The sequence below is a fragment of the Pelecanus crispus genome, chromosome W (assembly GCF_030463565.1).
Source record: "Pelecanus crispus isolate bPelCri1 chromosome W, bPelCri1.pri, whole genome shotgun sequence".
NCBI classification, from domain to species: Eukaryota; Metazoa; Chordata; class Aves; order Pelecaniformes; family Pelecanidae; genus Pelecanus; species Pelecanus crispus.
The window spans coordinates 21,289,844-21,308,370 of NC_134675.1; the positions used below are offsets into that span (position 1 = coordinate 21,289,844).

General features: G+C 42.1%; 1 protein-coding gene across 3 annotated transcripts in view; it reads left to right on the plus strand.

Annotated features, from left to right (window-relative positions):
• LOC142596454 (BDNF/NT-3 growth factors receptor-like) overlaps positions 1–18,527 on the plus strand; it is a 225,239-nt gene that overhangs the window by 74,757 nt on the left and 131,955 nt on the right. For all 3 annotated transcript variants that reach the window (XM_075725553.1, XM_075725554.1, XM_075725555.1), the window contains 2 exons: positions 3,369–3,469; positions 5,799–5,898. In XM_075725553.1, coding sequence (XP_075581668.1) covers positions 3,369–3,469; positions 5,799–5,898 — 201 coding nt within the window. The remainder of the gene's footprint in view (positions 1–3,368; positions 3,470–5,798; positions 5,899–18,527) is intronic.

An 18,527-nucleotide genomic window follows, 5' to 3' on the forward strand; every position in this document is an offset into this window, starting at 1 on the left:
TAGCAGCTCTGAGGTTGGAAGAATTCCTGCCTCTGTGATTTGTGAGCTATACCTCTGAATTTTGCTTTTTCATATTCACAGTTACAATTTCATCTGTAGACTTATGGCGCTGATGTTATTCAAAATATTTAAAAAAATACACAATTAATTGCAAATTTAAATTAGAGTGCTAGAGGTGCATTTGCAATAAATGCACTTATTGCCCTTGTTTGTTTTACTTCATCTGCACACATTACAGTCATACAATTGAAACATTATGTATATTTCCAATCATAAAAAATATTCATAGAATCATAGAATGCTTTGAGTTGGAAGGGATCTTTAGAGGTCATCTAGCCCAACCCCCCTGCAGTGAGCAGGGACAGCTTTAACTAGATCAGGTTGCTCAGAGCCCTATCCAACCTGACCTTGAATGTTTCTAGGGATGGGGCCTCTACCACCTCTCTGGGCATCCTGTTCCAGTGCTTGACCACCCTCATTGTAAAAAATTTCTTTCTAATGTCTAGTCTAAATCTATTCTTTAGTTTAAATCCATTATTCCTTGTCCTGTCACAACAGGCCTTGCTAAAAAGATTCTCCCTATCTTTCCTATAGGCCCCCTTTAAGTACTGGAAGGTCGCAATAAGGTCTCCTCGCAGCCTTCTCTTCTCCAGGCTGAACAACCCCAACTCCCTCAGCCTGTCCTCATAGGAGAGGTGCTCCAGCCCTTGGATCATTTTGGTGGCCCTCCTCTGGACCCGCTCCAACAGGTCTATGTCCTTCTTGTGCTGAGGGCCCCAGAGCTGGATGCAGTACTCCAGGTGAGGTCTCACCAGAGCAGAGTAGAGAGGCAGAATCACCTCCCTCGACCTGCTGGCCATGCTTCTTTTGATGCAGCCCAGGATACAATTGGCTTTCTGGGCTGCAAGCACACATTATTGGCTCATGTCCAGCTTTTCATCCCCCAGTACCCCCAAGTCCTTCTCCGCAGGGCTGCTCTCAATCTCTTCATCCCCCAGCCTGTATTGATATTGGGGATTTCCCCGTCCCAGGTGCAGGACCTTGCACTTGGCCTTGTTGAACCTCATGAGGTTCACACAGGCCCACCTCTCCAGCTTGTCCAGGTCGCTCTCGATGACATCTTGTCCTCCTGGCGTGTCAACTGCACCACTCAGCTTGGTGTTGTCTGCAAACTTGCTGAGGGTGCACTCGATCCCACTGTCTATGTCATTGATGAAGATATTAAACAGCACCGGTCCCAATACGGACCCCTGAGGGACTCCACTTGTCACCGGTCTCCATGTGGACATCGAGCCATTGACCACGACCCTCTGGATGCGACCATCCAGCCAATTCCTTATCCACCGAACAGTCCACCCATCAAATCCTTATCTCCCCAATTTAGAGAAGGATGTCATGGGGGTCCGTGTCGAAGCCTTTACAGAAGTCCAAATAGATGACATCCATTGCTTTTCCCTTGTCCACTGATGCAGTCACTCCTTCATAGAAAGCCGCTAGGTTGGTCAGGCAGGACTTGCCCTTGGTGAATCCATGGCTGTCTCGAATCACCTCCTTCTCTTCCATGTGCTTGAGCATAGCTTCTAGGAGGATCTGTTCCATGATCTTCCCAGGCACAGAGGTGAGGCTTGACAGGTCGGTAGTTCCCAGGGTCCTCCTTTCTTCCCTTTTTAAAAATGGGCACAACGTTTCCCTTCTTCCAGTCCCCAGGGACTTCACCTGACTGCCATGACTTTTCAAATATCATGGAGAGTGGCTTGATAACTACATCAGCCAATTCCCTCAGGACTCTGGGATGCATCTCATCTGGTCCCATAGGCTTGTGTACATTGAGGTTCCTCAGGTGGTCTTGAACCTGATCTTCCCTTACAGTGGGAGGGGCTTTACCCCCCTGGTCCCCATCTTGTGGTCCATCGACTTGGGAAGGGTGAGGAGAGAGGTTGCCGGTGAAGACCGAGGCAAAGAAGTTGTTGACTACCTCAGCCTTCTCCTCGTCTGTTGATACCAGGTTGCCATTCTTGTTCATCAGAGGGGGTACGCTTTCTTTAACCTTCCTTTTCTGGTTGACATACCTGTAGAAGCCCTTCTTGTTATTCTTTACGTCCCTTGCCAAATTCAGCTCCATCCTCGCCTTGGCCTTCCTGACCCCCTCCCTACACAACTGGGCAGCTTCCCTGTACTGTTCCCAGGACACCTGTCCCTGCTTCCACTGCCTGTGCAGTTCCCTCTTGCTCTTTAGTTTGACCAGCATGTCTCGACTCAGCCATGCTGGTCTCTTCCCTTCCTTGCCTGATTTCTTACACTTGGGGACTGAGAGCTCTTGCGCTCTATGGAAGGTGTCCTTAAAGATCTGCCAACTCTGTTCCATTCCCCTGTCCCTGAGGACCGTTTCCCAGGGGGACCTTCTGACTAACTCCTTGAAGAGCTGGAAGTTTGCTTTTCTAAAATTTAGGGTCCTGACTATACTCCTCACTTTTCCCATATCCCTCAGGAGTGTGAACTCCACCAATGCATGATCATTAAGTTTTTAACATATTAAGTTTTTTTATCTCTAAGTTCATGCATGTACTATTTAATTCTTGTTATCTCATTTGAATAATTTTGACAGAAAATCATGGACTCTATATATCTGTGTTTCATTTCAAAATAATTAAGCCATATTCATTCTTTTGATGGAATTGTTCTGGATTCACCCCTGCAGACCCATGAGTAGCATTGTTTTGATGAATCAAATTTCTTCAGACCATCTCAGGAACTTAACTTTTAAAAAGTTTACCTGTATGACAATTTAGCATGTTAGACTGTAACCTCTATGCACACAACAGCATTTTTCATTAGTTTTTTAACCTAAGAAAACCAGCTATTTCACATTTGATATCAATAAACTAGCTGAAAAGTCGTCTGCCAAGTTCTTTGCAGATAAACAAAAAGTCCCCAAGCTAATTTCTAAGTCAGTCCTATATTTGGCTGAATACAAGGCTAGAGAAGTTCATTGTAGAGGGCAGTCTTAAATTTTTAATAGGAAGTCAGAAGCACATAAAAATAGCTTTATGGATGGAGTTCTTATTTAACTCTAGTTTTTCTAATGGAAATATATATTATGATGTAGATTCCTTCTCTATAAAGCTGAACAGAGAAGCAGCTTCTTTTTTCAAGTCTGTCAGTCACAACACATTTGTTTAAAATTATCTGTCACAAGGATCCCCCCAAATGTATCAGGTACAATAGAAATAATGTATAATTTTCAAATTGCTCAGAAGTCTTATAAGTGTTACTGTTGTTATGGTATTACAAAGCTGAAATAATAAAGACAACCCTTTCCCCTCCAAGGTTACAAAATTATAAAAGCACTCTTTTTTTCCTTTCCTAAGAGTATGAAACCATGCCTAATGATCTTGGAGACACCATGAATAATAGTAATCGAATCACTTCTGCAGATGTTTCCAACAAAGAGAATGAAGATAGTATCACTGTAAGTATATACACTGTTTCCTGATCTGTAATCTTGGCAGATTTTTTTGACTATACAACTAATGAAACTACGAAGATTGAAGATTGTAATGGGACCCTAAGCTACCAGAACACCAGAGCTATTACTATGTGGTGATCAAAATCAATAGGAAAAAAATCAGTGCACCCCCACCTTCCCTCAACCCATTTTTTGAGAGTGGATCACTTTTCATTCCAAGTAAAGTTGCTAATTTGCTTCATGCTTTTCTGAACAACTAATTTGTTAGCCCAAGACTTTGCTTCTAATTTTAGCTAAGGAGAGCAGCTCTTTTTTTACAAAATAACAGCATTCAAGGTAACTTAAAGACTGTTGCTTTAGTTCCAGTCCCAAAGTCAGCTGCTCCTTACAAAGAGGACATGGTGTAATGAACTTTCAAATTCTAATTGTATGCTTTTAATGTGTGATTTCATGTAGCTTTTTGATAAGATAATTTGTAGTGGATCTTAGTATAGGCAGCTGAATTGGTGAGTCTACTCCTTTGCTGCCTCACCTATCATGATGTTGGAAATTGAATGTTAGATGAACGTTAAATGTCATGAATTGCTGGAAACTGGTAGCAGGTGGCCAGTCTGGTTAGTAGTGCAGGCATTGATGACTCTGCAAGGTGGCAGGCAGCGGAGAGTGTGTGCATTTGTGGTAGACTGTAAGTTGGGAAAGAATGGAAAGTGAGTCTATGAAGGCTAAGTATTGTCTCAATACATCTGAAAGTGATGAGGAAGGAATCTGTTTTCTGCAGGTGGGAGAAAGCCTAGCCAGCGGCTCTCTCCAGCGCCCATGGTTGGAGAGTGAAAAGTTATAAGAATAAGGGCAGTGAGAAGGGTTCCTAAAACTTCAATTTTATCCTTTTCCATCCGTTAAGTGCAGTGGGGGCATAACTTTGACAGCCTCCAGTCCCTCACATTGACAGTGGTTGCTTCATGGAGATATACTTTGCTAAAAAATCAGGAAGATCCCAGACAGTCTTATCTTTTCTGATAACAGAATCACAGAATAGCTGAGACTGGAAGGCACCTCTGGATATCATCTAGTCCAACTCCCCCTGCTCAAAGCAGAGTCAGCTACAGCAGGTTGTCCAGGACTGTATCCAGTCAGGTTTTGAATATCTCCAAGGATGGAGACTCCACAGCCTTTCTGGTCAACCTGTGCCACTGTTCGACCACCCTCACAGTAAAAAAGTGTTTTCTTATGTGCATTTATTATGTGTTTTCTTAAAACATGCCACTCTGCTGGAAGGAAAAGGGGTGATGTACATTCCCTCCCACCTGCCTTGAATGTGTGGGATGCTGAGAAAGTGGTTCTCAGAGGTGTCTGAGTCTCTTCTCTGCAGGATAGAAGAAACCTAAGCAAGTGACTTATTTCTGTACTCTTTGATCTGAGTACAAATGTTTCCTATTTGAAATGAATCTCTACCTCAATCATAGAATAATACAATGGTTTGGGTTGGAAGGGACCTTTAAAGATCATCTAGTTCCAACCCCCCTGCCACAGACAGGGACACCTTTCACTAGACCAGGTTGCCTAAAGACCAGACCTTGAACACTTCCAGGGAGGGGGCATCCACAGCTTCTCTGGGCAACCTGTTCCAGTGTCTCACCACCCTCTCAGTAAAGAATTTCTTCCTAATATCTAATCTAAATCTACCCTCTTTCAGTTTAAAACCACTGCCCCTTGTCCTGTCACTACAGGCCATGGTAAAAGTCTCTCTCTCTCTTTCTTATGAGCCCCCTTTAAGTATTGAAAGGCTGCAATAAGGTCTCCCCGCAGCCTTCTCTTCTCCAGGCTAAACAACCCGAACTCTCTCAGCCTTTCCTCATGGGAGAGGTGTTCCAGCCCTCTGACCATTTTTGTGGCCCTCCTCTGTCCCCTGCTCCAAGAGGTCCATGTCTTTCTTGTACTGGGGACCCCAGAGCTGGATGCAATACTCCAGGTGGGGTCTCACGAGAGCGGAGTAGAAGGGGAGAATCATGTCCCTTGACCTGCTGGCCACGCTTCTTTTGATGCAGCCCAGGATATGGTTGGCTTTCTGGGCTGCAAGTGCACATTGCCAGGTCATGTTGAGCTTCTCATCAACCAATACCCCCAAGTCCTTCTCCTCAGGGCTGCTCTCAATCCATTCTCCGCCCAGCCTGTATTTGTGCTTGGGATTGCCCCGACCTATGTGCAGGCCCTTGCACTTGGCCTTGTTGAACTTCATAAGGTTGGGTTAATGGGTAAATCTGAATGTATGCTGAACATGTTTGAAGATGGTTAATGAGAAAAAAATTAGATCTGTTTCTGTCCTCTTTTTTAGGTGTATATTATGGTGGGAAGTGCAGCACTGGTGTGCACTGGCTTAGTAATAATGCTCATTATTCTGAAGTTCAGAAGACACTCTAAGTTTGGGATGAAAGGTATGCAGGGTCATTTTTTATATCTCCTGTAATTGTTGTGGGTTGTACAAGCTTATACCATAGTTATCTGCACCAAGAACAGTCAAGATAACTAGATAAAGTACCATCACATTTTGTGTTTCATTTATTCATCAGGTAAGTAAGAGCAGAGACAGATGTAGATAGGAATATATAATTTTGGTTTGAACGTTCTATGTCTCTGTTTTTTCTTATCACAGGTCCCTTTTCTTTCTCTTTAACTGCACAGCCCCATTGTTATCCCAAAGACGGGTTCTTTATCCGGTGTGCAAGAACCAATTCACACACTGAGTCGAGATATTTGCTTTATTCCATTTCTCCACAGAGATGGGTGCTAGGTGGTAATTCCACAAAGCTAGCACACCCCATTATCCTTGCATCACATATTTATACAATTAAAAAAAGTCACTGCACCTACTGTTAACATCTACTTGTTAGTCATTGGTTATTTCTACTTTTGCTTCGATTTAAAGACATAGCTCCCTTTAAAATCACTATGCATACTCAGTGGGTAGGGGTCTCCCTTTGGAGGTGGGTAGCTCTTCCAACAGAGGTGTGGTTTTCATATTGTAATTAGCTGGTTCACTTAGGGGACACTAATTAGTGGATCTTCCTGACTAGTAAAAGAGGAGTAAAGGGGAGTTTTGACACTCAAGGATATATGTTCGTTGGTTTAGAGATCTCTTGGCCTTCTGTTCCTCATTATAGATATCCTGGTGCCTATTTATTACATTCCTTCAACAATCAGTCCTCATCATGGGGCACTTCCTAGAATAAAATATCAGTTGAGTCACTGTAGGGAAGTAGGAGATAAGAAATTAAATTTATTCTGATAAGAGTTTGATTACAAATATTTGGCAGCAATCTATGCTGTATGCAAGAGAGACTTTAGACAATACTATAAATGCTGCCTTGAGGTGATAGATTGTATTGGGTCTGGCTGAGATGGAGTTAGCTTTCCCCATAGCAGACCTCATGGTGCTGTGCTTTGTATTTGTAGCTAGAAAGGTGTTGATAACACACCAATTTTTTGGCTACTGCTGAGCAGTACTCCCACAACATAAAGGCTGTCTCTCCAACACCCCTGCCCCCAAAGGCCAGTAGGCCAGGGGTGGGCAAGAGGATGGGAGGGAGCATAGCCAGGACAACTGACCCCAACTGACTGAAGGGATGTTCCATACCATATGATGTCGTGCTCAGCAATAAAAGCCAAGAGAAAGGAGGAGGAAGGATCAGCAGAAACAAAGTGCTATGAACTGACCGCAACTCCCATTCCCCATCTCCTTGCGCCGCTCGGGGGGCTGGGGAGGGAAGGCATAGAAGATTCATGAGTGAAGTTGAGCCTGGGAAGAAAGGGGGCTGGGGGGAAGTTGCTTTTAGTTTTGTTTTTATTTCTCACTATCCTATTCTGTTATTAATTGGCAATAAATTAAATTAATCTTCCCCAAGCTGAGTTGACAGAGCGGTGGGCACCTGGCAGCCAGCCAGCGTTAACCCACCACAGTTTGTTCTGGAGCTCAGGAATTCAAGGTAGGGACAGTAACTGGGAGAGGCAACAGGCAAAACATGGACTGGACATTGCCAGAGAGTAGAATAATTGTGGGGAATTTTTGTTGTAATTGTGGTGAAGGGACAAGGGGCGGAGTATGTGTAAATTGTTCCTCTTACTCATGCTTATGATGTAGTACTACAGAAGTTTTTTCCCCATAGTTGTATATTTTGATGATTCTGACTTGTTCTTGACAGTTGTCTTTTCAGAGTTATCTACTGTATATTTGGTATTTGTATATTCTGTGTAGAGGAGAGTTCCTAGAACAGATGAAATTTGAACAGAATAGAAATGTAGATAGTAGATAGTACAGATTAGCTCACTAGGATGGTAACCTCCTTTTCTCTCACCTCCTTCTGATATGACACAGTCTCTGGTCTTTGGGGTAGCATTAAAAGAGGACAGGCATTGTGAAATGTCCTGAAAAACAACATGGAGCCCATGGGATAGAGCTGGAGAGTTTTGGCCAAAGTCTAGAAAAAACTGTCTAGAACTGAACAGCAGCAGCTCAGTGGAAATTTTCTTTGTGGCTGAAGCTTTCTGAATTGCATTTAAAGACCTGAAGGAAATGAAGCTAAATGAGAGCAATGATAGGAACTGTCTGATATTTGGGCTTTAAAGCTGAACGCTTGTTAGGTTTTTCAAAATTTGTGTTACAGATTTCAAGACAGCTGTCGTGGTTTAGCCCTAGCCAGCAACTAAGCACCACACAGCCGCTCGCTCACTCCCCCTGCCCCGGTGGTATGGGGGAGAGAATCGGAAGAGTAAGAGTGAGAAACACTCCTGGGTTGAGATAAGAACAGTTTAATAATTGAAATAAAGTAAAATAGTAATGATAATAGTAACAGTATAATAATGATGATAATAATAATGATATACAAAGCAAGTGATGCACAATGCAATTGCTCACCACCCGCCGACTGATACCCAGACAGTTCCCGAGCAGCGATCCCTGCTCCCCGGCCAACCCCCCCGTTTATATCCTGAGCATGACGTCATATGGTACGGAATAGCCCTTTGGTCAGTTTGGATCAACTATTCTGGCTGTGCCCCCTCCCAGTTTCTTGTGCGCCTGGCAGAGCATGGGAAGCTGACAAGTCCTTGACTAGCATAAGCAGTACTCGGCAACAACTAAAAACATCAGTGTGTTATCAACATTCTTCTCCTACTAAATCCAAAACACAGCACTATGCCTGCTACTAGGAAGAAAATTAACTCTATCCCAACCGAAACCAGGACAACAGCATTGTTAGAAGAACTAGGAAGTAAACTCTATCCTGAGGGAGAATGAACAAAACTGTATTTTGCATGGTAACATAATAAGTTACCTTCTGGGTAGCTCCTTACATGGTGGTTGTTTTTCAGTATCTTCAATTAGAACTTCTCTCACAAAAATAATGGTCTTGCATTATCAGTAAGTTTGACTTCAGTAGTTTTCTGTTGTGGAATTGGCCATCTAGATCATATTTGAGTAAGGATGCATTTTGGGGGGAATAACTAGCTGAAATTATGAAAAGGCAGCAACTGCATCTATGGAGTTTATTTTTTCCTGTTAATTCGACCAGTGATGGTTAGCAAAAGCAGTAAAATGACTTCCCTGTTTGGGTACACTCCTTCAAAAACTTATCACAGGCATGGTATGCGTGGTAATGGTGAAATGTCATTGTGAGCTACAAATAACCCCTGAATGTTTCATCAGAAAGGCATGATGTTCAGTTGTCCCTGAAATGAACCTCAAACTTCTCCAAAGTTTACGGTCATGCGTGAGCTTTGCAGTATGGGTCTATCTATAATCTATCCATAATCCAAAGTACCAGAAACACTTTCACAATTTATCATCATCAGTATTATTCTATTTATTTTAAAGCAATATTTAAAGACCTGAGATGGGAACACCATATTGATATGTAATACTCAGACTGATAATAAAATAATGCCTGCTCTGAAGAGCTGGCAACATAAGCATATAATGAGAAATAATAAATGAAGATAAACAACCTGGGTATTTGAGCATGAGAAAAATAAGGCAAAGGTGAAGAGAAATTTTTACAGTCAGTTTGGTCACTATAATACATTTAAAAATGTGTATCTTGGAAAATCTGGATAAAAAGATCAAACCAGCTACCTGTGAACTTTATGAGTGGTTTTCCATGGAGTTCAGTGAGAGTAAAATTAGCCTCAACTTAGCATACTGTCATGGTTTAGCCCCAGTCAGCAACTAAGCACCACGCAGCCGCTCGCTCACTCCCCCTACCCCAATGGGATGGGGGAGAGAATCGGAGGAGTAAGAGTGAGAAACACTCCTGGGTTGAGATAAGAACAGTTTGATAATTGAAATAAAGTAAAATAGTAATGATAATAATAACAATATAATAATGATAATAACAATAATAATATACAAAGCAAGTGATGCACAATGCAATTGCTCACCACCCACCGACCGATACCCAGACAGTTCCCGAGCAGCGATCCCTGCTCCCCGGCCAACCCCCCACAGTTTATATCCTGAGCATGACGTCATATGGTATGGAATAGCCCTTTGGTCAGTTTGGATCAACTATTCTGGCTGTGCCCCCTCCCAGTTTCTTGTGCACCTGGCAGAGCATGGGAACTTATGTACTTAGCAACAACTAAACCATCAGTGTGTTATCAGCATTATTCTCATCCTAAATCCAAAACACAGCACTATGCCTGCTACTAGGAAGAAAATTAACTCTATCCCAGCCGAAACCAGGACACATACAGACAACATTTTATAGTTGATGCAGCTTAGTATATGCTCTTAGTAGGGAAGTGGGAGGGAATAAAATATCTAAAATGCCATGGAAAATATTTATAAAACAAGGTAAATCAAATCTTCCCCAAAACGTGAATGAATATTTTTCATTCATGAGAAGGAACTTCCTGAGTTACATAGGGTAGAGGTACACAAAAGGCTTTGCTTCATTTTTCTGTTATCTTGTGAAAACACAATATGGTCACATCAAACACCCTGTCATTAAACATCCCCCCACCCTTCCTCAAACAATAGCTTAGAAAAAACCAAAGTAGTCACTTGATAACTGGAGCAGTAAAACTGGCACTCAGTGGTATTTTTCATGTTACTGTGTACTAAGAGGGGAAAATTTTCCTTCCATGCTTAAAGAGCTTGAGCATGGTTGGAGTTCAGAACTGAAAGTAACTAGTCTCCCCAGAAAGAGATGTGGAGCAGGTAGTTGTGGTCTGAACTATGCTGTATCAGAGCTGGCCATACCTGGAAGCACTTGCACTGCAGCTGAACAGCTGCAGAGACTGCCACAGAGCTCACATACCCCCATTGTCTTCTTTCCATGACTGTACCTGAGCAGAGAAGAGTCCAATTTATGCAATAGGGAGTGCCTGGTGCTCTGGGGGCTTCCAGTACATTTGCTGTACATTTGCATCAATCTCTTATCGAGATGTGTTGAAGAGTTGTGTAAAAATAACTTACCCTCTCTTTTGGCTTCCCTCTTCATTTTGTATATCTAAGATGAGGGGACAGCTTGGGATATGTTCATTTCACACCTTTCGAAATTACAGCAGCATAGTGCTTTTGCAGATAAAGAAGACAAGCAAATCAGTTCACCAGTTCACTACCAGTAACAAAACTAAAACATTTTGTTTGTGATATCCTGGATTCTGGTTGAAGTTGGGTTGCACCATACATGGCAATTCTTGTCCAATTTTTGCAAAACCACCCATTAGTAGGCTTTTATCAAGAGCTTCCTTTAATGCATCTGAAAATGCCTTTGTTTCCATAGTTATACATTCTCATAGCATTACACTCCTTGGATCTGGATGTTTGGAAAAGAACATAAAAAATAGATTTTTTTTTTTCAAGTTCTATGGTACTTCTTTTTTCTGAATGAACAAGAAATGCTGTAAAGCCATTGTTGTTGTAGCAGTGCTGTTGCTGCTTAGGAAGAAATCAGGAAGTACAAAAATTCACAGGAATTAAGAATAAATGAAGACCAAAGGTAGCCAAGCTGTTTGAATGTCTTATAAAAAGAACACTTCAGATTTTGTTTCAATTCTGGTCAAAAATTCAACTAAGATTGTTTTATTTGAATGAATGGCCCCTCTTTTTCATACACACTGATGCACGTTTATCATCTCCCTACAACCTGGGGAGCAGCTTTGTCCTCCTCCTTCCATCAGTCCCTTTCCTTCTTGCCCACTCTGAACATTAGCTGTATAATAATACAGAGATGGCACCTCTGAGAACTCAGAATTGAAGCTTTCCCCTCAGATTGTTTTTGTATTTTAAATGCATCATCCTCATGGAGTACCAGGAGGGAAGAAGATAGCCACAGTTGTGGCACTTAGCACAGCTGGGCCCAGTATTTGCACTGCCATAACTTTTCATGGTCCAAAATCACAGAAATAATAGCATTTTGCTTTCTGTTAATTGCTTAACCTTATAATACTGCTACAACTGTGAGGTGCTCAGATGCTGTGGTGCGCAGTGTAAACCATACTTAATGGTACAGCTAGTTGCAAATTTGGAAATCAGATAGACTGTATATAAACACCTGCAGAGTATATCTGGAAACTTCTGCAACTAGAGGAGTTCATTCATAACACTAGTGAGGAATGCCTATGTTCATGGATCCAACACTTGTTCCCAGATTTGACAGGGCCAGCCCCAATACGGAGACATAACTTATATGGCCTTTTAAAGGAGGAGAAATTTTAATTTTGGTTCTGGTCAGAAGACATTGTCAGTAATTGAACTTTGGAGAGAAATACTCTTAAAATCAGTGAATTGATTTACTAGAGCCTGCTTTCACATGGGAGTGCTCAGACACATGAGCTGATGGCTGTGGCTGAAAGCTGTGATACCCAAGGCCTTCCAAGAAAGTGTTGTGGCCTAGTCCCTCTGTGTTTGTGTCCTTTCAAAAAGTTACATTTCTGTGATTTGTAGCAATAGGCAGCAGCAGGAATGCCTCACACAGAAATATTTCCTTTTCCACACTGTCTGAACCAGAATATCTAGGCTTCCTTTAATATATTTGGAGAGGGCCATTGTAATGTTCTCTTAAAGTTTTCTCCTACAGTCTCTAGAGCTCTACTGTTATCCATCCACATGACATGTGGAGATATATTCTAAAAGCAGTCCCTGTTTTAAAAGTCATCAGCTGGCTCTGATCCAGTTGTTCATTTGTTGAACATCTCTTGCACTGTAGCTACTTGAGGGTCAAATTAAAACATGTAGTCAACTTCTGTGTTTAAAGCTACCATCAACTAAGTATTTCTGTCCAGTGCCATCATCTTGGGGGTTTCCCATGAGCTCTCACAGCTTTAATTCACTTTGGAGAGCAGTAGATAGTCTCTCCTGCTACATTTCCCTCTTTCCATGCTTCTGAGCGCCAGCTTGTCAGCTAGGCAGGTGATGTAACTACTTCTCATAGTGTCTGAAACTTGTGCATTGCAGCTCCTCTTGCACTGACTTTTCCCTGCATGTTTTGGGCAAACATTAATACAGGCTATTCTGCTGCCATCAGAAGTATTCATGCAACGTGCCGTGGGTACAGTACACCCCAAGGGTCCTTTGAGTTCAGGCAGAGAGCAGGTTGTGAGCCAGGTGAACGGCACAGGGTCTATTCCCTGCCCACTCCCCAGGAGCTGTGAGTTTGAGTGGTACAGCTATTAAGCACAAAGACATCACCTCTGGGTCATGAAGTCTTTGGGCTGCAAAGCTCAGAGAGGTATTCTGGATAAATGTCACTATGTGCTTGTTCTGTACTTACATGATTCCTCAGGCACATACTTTTGGCCACTGTCAGAGGCAGGACACTGGATGGTCATTTGGTTGAACCAGCATGGCTGTTCTTGTGTTCTTAGATATGCCTGTTGTACACAGGAAGGTTGGCAAAGGAAAGAAACTTTCCTTCTCTTTGTCTATTAAGCCTCTTGTTGCTCTTGTGAAGAAGAGTATAAAATAAGTACACCTAGCTTTATTTTAGCAAAGCAGTAGTTTGGAATTTCTTGCACTTGATTTAGGGTAAAATCCTCCCCTAATTCACCAGATAATCTAGCATGAGTGCAGAGGAACTGGAGGAAACATTTTTTCCTTTCACTCCTTGGAAAAGCAGCCTATACGTTTGTCTCACACATGGTATATGCTACAGGACATGTAGCCTGCACAAGAGGAGCATGATCACAAATCTACAGAGGAACTGAGGTAATTATACTTTCAGGGTGTTGGACCATAGTGTCCTGAGGCCATTGAAAGACCTGCAATAGTTTGAATCCCTGATTTTCCTTTGGTGTGTTAGGACAGTTCCTGAGCTCAGGTCAGAGTGTGTGATCCTGTAGGACCTACAGGGACTGGAAGCATCTGTCCAATTGCACAGTTCAGGCCCAAAGATGCCAGATTTGAATCGTGGGCAGTCACTGTTCCCTGTGACGAGGCTGCCCCATTCTGCCTTCCCATCTCTTTCCTCTGTGGCAGCAATCCAGAGCATGCTGGTGTTGCCCATGGCAGCTCTGGGCTGACAATCTTACCCTCATGGCACCAAAAGGAAGAGGAATTCTTGCCATGTGTTTACAGTCTTTTATGCAATTGGCTGTGACCCATCCGTGTACTCTGAAAAATGTTTATGCCATGATATGCATTCATTATTAATCACAATGACATCACATAGCATTTAAGAGCTTAGATACCACAATAATGGCAACTTCTGCAAACCTTGATTTACTCCCAGAAGCCAGGACACCACTTTTGCTAATTACAAGCTATGCTTCCACAAACAGATGGTCTTGATTGCATAAAGCAAAGCATTGTTCTCACTGGCTGCTACGTGTACAAAAATGATATTTGTATGCGTTATTGCATACACCAGCTGGCCTTGGACCAGTGATCTCTTTGCCACTGAGCAAATTTTGTGCACACAAAATTCATGCCTGTCTTTTATTACTTGTCTTGTAATTACAAGGCATAGAGCGTCTGAGAGTTTCCCAGTGTCTCTTCCAACTGCTTCTAATCCCTAAGTTTACTTAAATTTTAATTAGGTACTTTAAAGTTAGATACCCCATGTTTTTCCAAATCATTCCATTGAGTTTGATTACTGATAACCTTTCATCTCTGTTACAATCCTGAAAGTGCATCCAGGGCAGTGAGCAGTGTTATGGAAATGCTTCATTTTATATATTTGCTTTCACTTTGACAACATGGTCACTAGTTTATTTTGCTTCAGTGTGAGGGGGGAAAAAAGGAGAACCTCAGTTATAGTGGAGACTTCAGAATTCAGTATTTATTACTTTTACATATCTTAGACTCATAGAATGGGTTGGGTTGGTTGACCTTTAAAGGTCATCTAGTCCAACCCCCCCTGCAATGAGCAGGGACATCTTCAACTAGATCGTAAAAAATTACTTCCTTATATCCAGTCTAAATCTACCCTCTTTTAGTTTAAAACCATTACCCCTTGTCCTATCGCTACAGGTCTGTCCCCATCTCCATCTGTCCCCTGCTCCAACAGGTCCATATCTTTCTTGTACTGAGAACTCCAGAGCTGGATGCAATACTCCAGGTGGGGTCTCATGAGAGCGGAGTAGAAGGGGAGAATCACCTCATTTGACCTGCTGGCCACGCTTCTTTTGATGCAGCCCAGGATTCGGTTGGCTTTCTGGGCTGCAAGCGCACATTGTTGGCTCATGTCCAGCTTTTCATCCACCAGTACCCCCAAGTCCTTCTCTGCAGGGCTGCTCTCAATCCCTTCTTCCCCCAGCCTGTACTGATATTGGGGATTGCCCTGCCCCAGGTGCAGGCCCTGCACTTGGCCTTGTTGAACTTCATGAGGTTCATGAGGTTTGCATGGGCCCACTCCTCAAGCCTGTCAATGTCCCTCTGAGTGGCATCCCATCCCTCAGGCATGTCAACTGTACCGCTCAGCTTGGTGTCATCTGCAAATTTGCTGAGAGTGCACTCCATCCCACTGTCTATGTCACTGATGAAGATATTAAACAGTACTGGTCTCAATATGGACCCCTGAGGGACACCACTCGTCACTGATCTCCATCCAGACATTGAGCCATTGACTGTAACTCTTTGGACACGGCCATCCTTATCCACCAAACAGTCCACCCATCACATCCATATCTCCAATTTGGAGACAAGGTGTCAACGGCATTACAGAAGTCCAGATAGATGACAATAGTCAAAGAGCAGTCTCGTTAATGTTTAAAACTGAAGTATTGTCTTTGATAAGCGGAGAGATTTTGGAGAAGGGGAAGAGGAAATGGGCTGCATAGAATGAATGATTAGTTGATTGGTATCTAAAGATGTTGGTATGCTGATGGTATCATTCATTTAAAAAAAAAAGTCAGTGAACCTGACTCTTATTTACACAATGGCCCCTTTATACTACCCTGCCAGTAAATGAGTGTAGATCAGATTTGGATTCATTTAGATTGATGGGGGTTAACATTTCCTTGGGGGACAGAAGTGCAGCAGGCAAAGTTCCTGTGGTTTGCTGTGTGAGCTTTCCATATGCATCTAGGAAAGTATCTTCATAGTAACATGGGAAACTAAATCCTCCCAGAGAATAGGTGGAACTTAATCTTGGCCTTTAGCTCCTTAATTAACCTTGGTACTATAACAGACTGGATGAGGGAGGCATCTTAGAGTGGTTCTTAAATAGCTTTTAAATAGGAGATGAAATATCAATATTTTGCTGGAGTACTGGTTCCAGCCAGTGTGGTAGAACTTACAAGGCATGTACAGAAAAGAGCCCCACCTAATAAGCTCTCTCCTGAACCTGCTCTGGGCAAAGTATGGACCATGATCAATTTTCTTAGGTGAGTCTCAGCCACAAAAAGGTTGAAAAGGTTGCGGAGAACAGAGCTAAAGAAATTAATTTTCAGAGGGTGCCCTCAGCTGTACTTCAAATGTGCCTGACTCCATTGGCTAGTGTGCAGAAAACATAAAAAGTACAGCAGAATGTGTCTTGCTGATGTCAGTGAGAAAAGTTTCTGAGTCTAGTGGTAAATATGAACACAGGTTGTAGGCTGAACTGATGAATCCTTTTTACACAAAGATGTTCATGTCCATATGTTCATGTATGCTTACACATTCCTGGTTTGCTGTATAGCCTGTCATCTCTTTGCAGATAAATATCTCCCCAAATGTGGCTCAAGATAGTTTTCTGCTTTGTTTAACATAACTTCATAGTATTTGAATGTTTTTTTTAATTTGTCCAGTATGTTCATAGTTAAGTCACTTAACAAATATGTCATTTTTTTTAAATACTTCGTGGGTTCACTGCTAATGATTTGCCTTTTAGGATGTGGTTGTACCTCTGAGACATTTCTGTCACTTAATTTCACTGAAAGTTGTTGCTAGTCATGCAAAATATGTATAAAATATTAAAGCTAGAAAAATAAGCAAAGTGAATAGGAATGAATTTTGCATTATTTTGCATGATTCCTGCAGCCAAACTGAACAGATTTTGTTTTGCCTTTCTGTAAGGTAGTATTTTGTAGGTCTTTGTATAGATTTTAGTCTGTCTTCAGCAGTAAGTAGTACAGGTGAATGAAGATTCCTTGTATTAGCATCACCTCAACCCTTAGTTTGCAAGAAAAAATACATTTTCTTTTCTTCTTTCCATGACTGACTATAAGGAATTCAAGAATCAATTCGGAAAGAAGAATAGTGTGTAGCAGTTTAGATTGGAAAAATAGGTCTAAATCATGAGTTGTGCAAAACTCTTAGCATGGAAAGTGAATGATATGTTACATAAGTGTAATAGGAAATGTAGTCATGGGTAAGTATACACTGAGTAAGGTCCTGGATCGAGACCAGGAAGATTGTAGCCAAAGGGCTGATAGTCCAAGAATAAGACCAGATGAACCTCCTGCAATTCATTCAGTGAGCTTAATGAGAAATATAGGTAATAGTTTGAGAGATAGATGAGATTTCTTTTTTTTTAAAAAAAGGCAACATCAAAGCCTGCCTTCATTTTGGGGAAAATTTGGGATTAGTGAGCACTCATGGAGAGGAGCAAGTGAGGGGGTGAAAACAGAGGTAAGGGAAACTAGGAGGGGAGATCTTTGGGGCAAGAAGACTAGAGTGAGAAGACTAGATGAGGTGAGCAGGTAGGAAACTTATTAAACTTTGATAGAGGAAAAAAGGAGAAGATTGTAGCATAGTTAAGGAGAAAACTGTCATACAGCTAAAGGAAAGCAAGCCAAAGAAGGGAAAAATCACATCCTTTTCCAGTTTCCCACTGGAAGTATTGATTATATTCTGAGTAGAAAGAGAAGAGGAGGAGGGGATTAAGATGGGAACTAAAAGTTGTGGAAAAGTTGCTAGGACTGAAGATGCAGTATTTAATTAAGGTGGGGAAGACAGAACTAATTTCTGTCAGTTGGAAGGATGGCAGAAACAGGGGTAGTGTTAGTTCTTGTCCACCTGTGATGATGGAGGTGATCCCAACCTGGCCTTGCAAGGGCACCCCCTGACATGATGGAGAGGGGAAAAAGAGAATGAAGAAAGGAGAGAATTGCCAACATTATCCAATGAAAGGAAGGGAAACAACAGAGGGGAGGAAGATCGAGAGCAGTAGAGGATACCAGCTCTGATGAACTCTTAAGTCAGAGAAAGGCCAGATGATATGTCCCAGCATAATAGTATAAGAGTTTGCTCCAGCTCAGGCTAGTATTGGGATTGCATCCTTTACAGGCATCTTGCTAAGGTTGCCAGACCTAGGCCAGTCACTAGAACTGTCTAACTGGTGTCAGGAGTTGCTTTGAGCTGTTGCACAGCATAAGATTGGGAGGCTGGCTTTTTTCTCCTCTCTAACTGCTGCCAATCAAGCTCTTGCAGTCAGTGGAATTATATGGCTATGAAGTTGGTTTGTTAGTGTGAAATGTGATGCAAGACAGTATGTATGTTTCAAAATGATATCAGATGTTATCATGGGACCAGGGGAAGATCTGTTGTGACAGTTCATGATACTGAAACACCTCGTTGTTCATTACTTGTATCTTAGGAATCAGACAAATGTAGGGGGAGAATGTAAACTGAATAAGAACATTATTA